This window comes from Salvia splendens, chromosome 22 (assembly GCF_004379255.2).
Source record: "Salvia splendens isolate huo1 chromosome 22, SspV2, whole genome shotgun sequence".
NCBI classification, from domain to species: domain Eukaryota; kingdom Viridiplantae; phylum Streptophyta; class Magnoliopsida; order Lamiales; family Lamiaceae; genus Salvia; species Salvia splendens.
In genome coordinates this window covers 5,921,318-5,930,214 of record NC_056053.1, presented here as the reverse complement: position 1 = coordinate 5,930,214, position 8,897 = coordinate 5,921,318, and the positions used below count along the sequence as shown (strand labels likewise).

General features: G+C 38.9%; 1 protein-coding gene across 1 annotated transcript; it reads left to right on the top strand.

Moving 5' to 3' along the window:
• The first annotated feature begins 6,987 nt into the window (after positions 1-6,987).
• Positions 6,988-7,952, top strand: LOC121787028 (protein TIFY 5A-like). Its single transcript, XM_042185623.1, has 3 exons — positions 6,988-7,071; positions 7,281-7,365; positions 7,643-7,952. Coding segments are annotated over exons 1-3 (288 nt in total). The 5' UTR covers positions 6,988-7,069; the 3' UTR covers positions 7,844-7,952.
• The last annotated feature ends 945 nt before the right edge of the window (positions 7,953-8,897 follow it).

Genomic DNA, 8,897 nt, shown 5'->3' with positions numbered 1-8,897 from the left:
TATGCAATAAACCTAACATATATCATTTTATCATTTTATCAGTCAGTCAAAAGTATCATTTTATCAACTCAGAGTATCATTCTATCCGGCAAAACTATCATTTTATGAAATAAACCTATCATTTTATCACAAAGCAGTAAACGTATCATTTTATCAACTCAGAGTATCATTTTTATAAGGTTACTGTCATTTTATTCGCTTAGATTATCATTTTATCAGGTAAAAGTATCATTTTATTAAACAAAAATGTCATTTTATACACCAAAAATACCTATCATTCTATCGGCTGAAAGTATCATTCTACCCGGCAAAACTATCATTCTATCGGCTGAAAGTATCATTCTATCCGGCAAAACTATCATTTTATGCAGTAAACCTAACATTTAAAAGCTAAAAGTATCATTTTATCAACTCAGAGTATCATTCTATCCGGAAAAACTATCATTCTATGCAATAAACCTAACATATATCATTTTATCATTTTATCAGTCAGTCAAATCAGAGTATCATTCTATCCGGCAAAACTATCATTCTATGAAATAAAACTATCATTTTATCACAAAGCAGTAAACGTATCATTTTATCAACTCAGAGTATCATTTTTATAAGGTTACTGTCATTTTATCCGCTTAGATTATCATTTTATCAGGTAAAAGTATCATTTTATTAAACAAAAATGTCATTTTATACACCAAAAATATTTATCATTCTATCGGCTGAAAGTATCATTCTACCCGGCAAAACTATCATTCTATCGGCTGAAAGTATCATTCTATCCGGCAAAACTATCATTTTATGCACTAAACCTAACATTTATAAGCTAAAAGTATCATTTTATCAACTCAGAGTATCATTCAATCCGGAAAAACTATCATTCTATGCAATAAACCTAACATATATCATTTTATCATTTTATCAGTCAGTCAAGAAGTATCATTTTATCAACTCAGAGTATCATTCTATCCGGCAAAACTATCATTCTATGCAATAAACCTAACATATATCATTTTATCATTTTACATGATATTTGGCGATATTCAGAAATTAAATGAGGGAAATGACATATTATCATTTTATCCATTCAGAGTATCATTCTATCCGGCAAAACTATCATTCTATGCAATAAACCTAACATATATCATTTTACATATATCATTTTATCATTTTTTATGAAGTAAATCTAAGTTTGAATCTCAACCACAAGATTAGAAAATATGTGTGGTTCAGATTTGGTTATAGGGTTATTACGTGATTTAGGGGTTATCATATGATCACAACTCTATATATATATATATATATATATATATATATATATATATATAGGAAAATGATCAATACAAAACTTGATCTCAATACAAAATCCAGACCAAATCCTGACCATGAGATTTGACAATCCAATTGTCAATAATTAAATAAAAACACGGAGGGTCATTGTAAAGCAGTTTTAGGTCATATTATAAATTTTGGGTTTGAGGTCATGTTAAGATCATTTCATGTCATCCTTACTATAATGACGTAAAAATAAGCTTACAATGACTAAAAAATGACTTTTGTATGCTTGGTTCTGCATTTTTGTATTAAGAATGGTTTTGCATAGATCAAAACCATATATATATATATATATATATATATATATATATATATATATATATAGGGTCATGATCTATGGCAAACACCTCTTAACCATATAACTAGAGAACAAATAATAGCCACAAGATCAAAAAAATCAAGGGCTAGTATTAATTTTCTAATTTAAGGAGAAATTAGTTCCCTCCATCACAAATTTACTCCATAATAACAAGGCGGAGGTATTATGGTAATTTTGTAAAAGATTGATACCAAAATGAGGTTAGGTCGCCCAGCAAAAGCTTCGAATCCCCTTGCTCTGCATCTTCCGCAACGGCACCGGCGTCTCCAACGGCCGCCCCGTCTACACCGTGGTCTCTGGCACATCGCCGCCGAGGTCTTCTCCAACATCGTCACCGCAGTCGAAATTCAGGCTGCCAACGGGATACCTAATGCCGATTTAACCGAAGTGGGCCAGAATCTGACCATTCCGCTGCCGTGCAGCTGCGATGAGGTTGACGGGAAGGTGGTGGTCCACTACGGGCAAGAGGTGGTGGCAGGGAGCTCAATTGAAGGGATTGCTCAGCAATTAATCAAATGGTTTATTTTGGTGTTGCAGAATTTGTGGCAAAGTTTATGAGCATATATAGGAAGAGTTCCAACAATCGGCGTCAGTTAATCTGAACAGCATGGAGATCAGATTCACTGCATCCAGCCATAGGGAAGGGGACGGGGAAGGGGAAGAGTTCCCGGTTTATAAGAGGAGATACATACAATGTGAAGATCAGAGCAGTCGGCCAATTTTTTTTCGATTAACATGATTTTTCGGTCCCTGCTGACATGCCTTTGTATAACTCCTTTATTTCAGATGAGGCATGAATGATCGATACATTGGCATCTCGGATACAGATTATCACGAAATACTACAATTGACCATGTACATTCAGTGTTTGTACAAATAAGAGAATGGAAGACAATTTTTATGAGATTTATTTTTCAGAAATTGTAATTTTATGAGTTTATGTGCATCCACTGTAATAATACACTAAGCTCCATCTATATGAATTAATAATGCTTGCTTTGATCTTATCGAAGATAATAGAAGTTTTCATTGAATGTACAGAAATCTCATGCATCACTACCTTAATAATGCTAAGAGTGGTGTGTTTTGTAAACAAGAGTGAAGTAAAATCATGCTAAGAGTGATGTGTTTTGTAAACAAGAGTGTAGTAAAATCATGCTAAGAGTGATGTGTTTTGTAAGCAAGAGTGAAGTAAAATCATGCTAAGAGTGATGTGTTTTGTAAACAAGAGTGAAGTAAAATCATGCCAAGAGTGATGTGTTTTGTAAACAAGAGTGAAGTAAAATCATAATAAGAGTGATGTGTTTTGTAAACAAGAGTGAAGTAAGATCATGCTAAGAGTGAAGTAAAATCACAGTAAGAGTGATGTGTTTTGTGAACAAGAGTGAAGTAAAATCACAGTAAGAGTGATGTGTTTTGTGAACAAGAGTGAAGTAAAATCAGAGTAAGAGTGATGTGTTTTGTGAACAAGAGTGAAGTAAAATCAGAATAAGAGTGATGTGTTTTGTAAACAAGAGTGAAGTAAAATCATAATAAGAGTGATGTGTTTTGTAAACAACAATGAAGTAAAATCATAATGTGTTTTGTAAACAACAGTGAAGTAAAATCGTAATGAGAGTGATGTATTTTGTAAACAAGAGTGAAGTAAAATCATGCTAAGAGTGATGTGTTTTGTAAAATTAAAACCCCCAAATTCCATCAAATAATGAACTCACTGTGACATTTCATCAAACACATACTGTGCTCATATTAATATACATCTATTCTTCTTTATCTTACAATGAATCTAACCGAAAGATTTATAGGAAACAAAAAAAAAACAATAACAAAATTTACGGATAATAAAAAATACCAACTCTCATTTCTCGATCAATGTGCATTTACAACATTCATTCCCTTCATCTACATTTACACACCAATATTCATTCCCTACTTTTTGTATATATTATAAAAGCATAGCCATGAGCAATATTCAACGTAACTGCTGTGTAGTGACAATATTCGACGCCGGCAGCGACACATCCGCGCCCTGAAATGCAGCACCACCGTCGGCTCCTTCACCTCCGTCTTTCCGGATAGATCGAAGCACGTGTCGAAGAGCGAGAACTCCGAATCACGCTTCAGATGATGAGTTCGGCGCCCGCTGCACAGGTTGAAGGTTTGAGCGCGGTGTTGGTAGGGTGGAGGCGGATGATGAGTTCGGCGGCGGAGCCTACATCGTCGCCGCCTTCATCGGTGAAGAACAGCGAGTCGCCGGAGGAGAAGGCCGAGAAAGGTGGCGTTGTGGTTTCGAACTATTGGAGAATTTCGAGACCTAAGATTACGAGGAAGATTTGGAAGGAAATTTGAAAATCTGGAAGGAAATGTGATTTTGAATTTCATAAAGTAATTTCCATAAATACCCTCAGCATATTTTTTAATATTAAAATAAATATTATTTGTTCCATTAAGATGTGTGGCTGAGATTTGTTCTCTAGTTATACACTTAAGATTAGTTATATCTTGATCACTACCTATATATATATATATATATTTTGATATGTATGATTACTATTGCACTAAACGTGTTCAATATATATATATTTTTTGATATGTATGATTAGTATTGCACTAAACGTGTTCACATACGTTAAGTTCAACATAGTATAAACTGAGATACTATGTCTGAATTTGCAAATTGTTATAAGAGAAGAAATAGTGTACAAAACGTTTTTATAAAAAAAAATCATGACTACGCGGATCCTTATTCAGATATCTTATGTCGACTGATATTAAAGTGGTCACTAATTAGAAAGAGAAACATACAAACCAAATTTGAAAACATGTAGAGGCATATGACTTACGTGTCTTTTGCACAGAACAGCAAGAGACTATTGATCATGTTATTTTCATACGCAGATGTTACAGTAGGTTGTGATATTTCTCCTGTGGCCGTTGGAATTTATCTTTTTGTTTTTCCAAAGATTTGGTCTCGTGCTCCTCAGCTGGATGCACGTTCCTTTTATCAAATTTGATAAAAAGCTATGGTGGTCCCTCTTCTACGTGACATCGTGGTCCATCTGGTGGTTTAGGAACAAAATTATTTTCAAGAAGATTGTCCCAAGTTGGAAAAATGAGAAGAGACTCTTACTATGGAGACCGGGTTTATGGGCTAAAAGAGGGAATATATTAGTATCATTTATGTAAATTTTGCAATGCACGAATTTTGATGGTAAAAAAGGAGTACTTAGAGCATCCACTATGGGATCGCCGCACCTATAGCCCCGGCGGGAGCGGTCCCGGAGCGGTTTATAGTGAAGGAGATGTCCGCCCCCGGGGCGGACGAGGAAATGGGGGCGGTAGGCGGCGGACGACGGATAGGCGAAACGAGGGCGAGGACGCGCAGGGCGTCCTTTCGCCGCGCCTATAGGCGCGCCGGCAGTCCTCGGTCGAATTTTTAATTTTTTTTATTTACCTCTATAAATACCACTCTCCACCACCTATTTTTTCACCATTTTCACACAATCCCTCCATTCACTATCTACACTTTCACTCTTAAAAAATGCACGGTGGAGATGACGAATCACCCGACTCGCAGGAATCGGGCTACGGCGGCAATCCTTCACACCCATCGGGATATGACGACTATCCTTCTCAGCCGTCGGGATATGGCGGGGCTCCGTCCCAGCCGTGGATTTGGAGTCAATCTCCCCCGCCGTGGGCATCGAGTCCAAACCTTCCTCCATCTCAGTCGTGGAGGTCTTCTCCAACGCCCCCACCTTTTCAGCGGAATCTGAGTCGCTCCGCATTTGGAGATTACAGACCCAACCTCGACGCGCTTAACCAGCCGCGTCCGGAGTCCCCTTTCCAATCCAGCCAATCGTCTTTCACTGAAGCAGATCAAGACACACTGGATACTATGATGGTTCTGCTCAGTTCCAGCGTCCCGGATACGCCGGCAGCAAGGGTGGCAACGCCTGTTCCGACCCAAGGCTCTGGCGGCGGCGGCGTCAGCGGTATGGCTGGCAGCCGTGGCTCGGGCAGCGGCATCGGCGGTGGCGGTGGCGTCGGCGGTAGCGGTGGCTCTGGCTCCAAACGGGGCAAGCTCTACACCAAAGAGGAGTCAATTGCCGTGGCGAGGGCGTGGGATGCCATCACATCGGACCCCATAGTGGGCACCGATCAGACTGAGGGGAGCTTTTGGAGGCGCGTCATGATAGCATACAACAAGTTCAAACCCGTCGGCGCCGATAAGCGCGACCCAGAACAGATCCGCAAAAAGTGGGGTAAGATTCAGCTGGCTACCAATCGATTCACGTGCATAAACCAGAATAACCTTCTCCACACTGAGAGTGGCCGAAGCGGGACAGACGTGATGGCCCTGTCGATGGGCCAATACCACACGGATGGCTAGCCGAAGTTCACAATGTGGGAGGAGTATCAAATCCTCGCGGATTATCTGATATTCAAGGCCATCTGCGCGCAAGAGGTCAATACAACACCTGGTCCGAAGCGTACAAGGCATAACCTTACCGGGGACTACAGCAGCGGAAGTGGCTCGCACTCGTTCGAGCAGCCCGACGAGTAAGTCGAAGAGTCAGCCGCTACACACTCTAGGCGAGGACGGCCCCCGGGACAACAGGCCTCTATCCGCAGCGCCAGAGGGGCTAGAAGTGCCTCCCGTCAGCCGTCGGCCGCGTCTGGATCTTGCATCCCCCACCCCACCCCAATCCCACAGCACATGGTGCAAGGTCCCCACGAGGTCTTGAGGGATAACATAGATGTGTAGTTGATGCTCCAACTGCAGGAAGTATGCAGCAAATACGTAGCCACCGATGACCCGTACGTTAGGAACATCTACAAGAAGCTCATCACTCGGTATGAGCGTCGGCTAGGGTTGGCTGATGACGCTCCTGGGAAAACCGCGGCCGGCAGCAGCGAGGGAGGAGAAGAAGGAGAAGTAGAAGAAGAAGAAGACGAGGAAGCCGACTGTGTAAAAATGTTTACTAAAAATGTATATTATTAATACTAATAAAAATGTTTACTAAAAACATGGCCTGTAATAAAAGGTCCAGTCCAAGTCCGGTCCACGTGGGCGACTGTGTAAAATATCAATAAAAATCATAGTACTAACAATTATAAGTGAGAAGACCTCATGTTACACGTTTTTATACTAAATTTTCTCAGACTTTTGCCGCTTTTCGTGTTAAGTTTTATTTCCTTTCATTTCATTTATAGTATAGAACTGTTGTATTAAAAAACGTTGGTTTTATCTCGTTTCATAGATTCCCTGATATATATATTAGCCACCGCTTATGCTTCAACTCTTCAATTGCCTCTCTTTAAAAATTGAAGATGAAAAGAAACTACAACTTGGAGCTCCGCCTTGAACGCCCTCCTCTCTTTCTCCGACCCGCCCATCACCAACCCGGCCACCCTGAAATGTAACTCTCTCTCATATGAAATAAAACGATCTGAAAATGAATTCTATATTTTAGAATGAACCAAAACGTTATTAAAGTAATTTTTTTTATTTTCAAAATTCACTCCATGTCATCCTTCCATTTTTGGTGAATGAGATTAAAATTTTTAGTCTTCTTTTTCAGTTATAGCTACATTATGTAATAATTGTTGTGAATTGGTGAATGATTAGGGTGGATAAGGATGAAGGAGGGAAGCAGCAGCTCACAATATTCTATAATGGAAAAAGTGTTGTTTCCGATGCTACTGAACTACAGGTATGTATAGGGTCCTGTTAGGTTGCTAACTATCTTAAATTTACACGTCAACATGAAGACGTTTGTACGTCAATAAATTTTAGTTGACATACAAATGTCTTTGTGCTGACGTCTATAACATAGGCTGTTGACATAGTTAGTAGCTAGCAATTATCAAATAGATAGCAATTGATTACTTCAGTATATGTATATAATCATTTTTTTATAATCATCAAAAATATGAGACGAAACACATTTGTAGTACATTATTGAAGCGAAAAAACTCTTAAATGTGTAGGCTCGAGCAATCATATGGCTTGCGGGTCGTGAAGTGGAACCATACGACACGCCCCGATCCGATCCGCCGTCTCCGTTGCTAGCTTCTCCACTTTATAGTCCAAACACTGGCTTGAAGAGATCGTTGATGAGGTTTCTTCAAACAAGAAAGACTAGGGTTCAAGCAACTTCCCCATACCCCATTGCTAGGAATTCCAACTAGTTAGATTTAATGATTAATTAATTAATTGAGTGTTTTTTTAAAAAAAATTATTTTAACTACACGAGATTCATTATCGTAACTCGTTGGTGTGCTAGGGAAAGTGCCACTATAGCAGTCTGCATTTGATTAACGCATGTATTTAGATTCATGTACTTACTTTTAATTATTTGTACTTTGTCATAATTTGAACTTTATTTTGTATAATTATACTTTTAAATAGTGTAGTACTGTACATTTTTCCATGCTCACATGTACCTGTCTCTCCTACCTAAGACCATATTTATCAGCAACCCTCAACCCAACCCAATCATTCACTTTTTCAATATTTAATTCATTTAGACCATCCACAATACCGCCCAGCCGAGCGCCGGCGCTGGGCGGTTCGCTGGGCGGTCTATTGCAATCGCCCAGCGGACGATTGGAGAGAGAAACCGCGCAGCGCTGGGCGGTTTCGTGGCGCTGGGCGGTGCGCTGGGCGATCCGCTCGGCGCTATTGCAGCGCCCGGATCGCCCAGCGCGATTTTTTTTTAAATTCGAATTTTTGAAATTCGAATTTTTAAAAAAAAATCAAATATAAAAAAATATTATTTATTTATAAAAATTGTTTTCTATATATAAAAAACAATTTTTATAAATAAATTTATACTAGAAATTCGTAATAGCCCATATATATTTAATGGGCTTGCGAATTTATGAAACTCATTCTTGGTTGTCTCTCTTTTATAGAGACATCCTTGAATGTTTTATGCTCCACTTTCGATGTGGGACAAACTCATTCTTGGTTGCCTCTATTTTATAGAGATATCCATGAATGTTTTATGTTCCACTTTCGATGTGGGACAAACTCATTCAAGGATGTTTCTCTTTTATAGAGAGATATCCTTGAATGTTTTATGTTCCACTTTCGATGTGGGACAATCTCATTCAAGGATGTTTCTCTTTTATAGAAAGATATCCTTGAATGTTTTATGTTCCACTTTCGATGTGGGACAAACTCATTCAATGATGTTTCTCTTTTATAGAGAGATATCCTTGAATGTTTTATGCTCCACTT

What these genes read in the sequence shown, in the direction of transcription:
- LOC121787028 (XM_042185623.1), top strand. An exon ending in CCGATGCTACTGAACTACAG is followed by an intron (nt 7,366 to 7,642) that starts GTATGTATAGGG and finishes TTAAATGTGTAG; the next exon opens with GCTCGAGCAATCATATGGCT.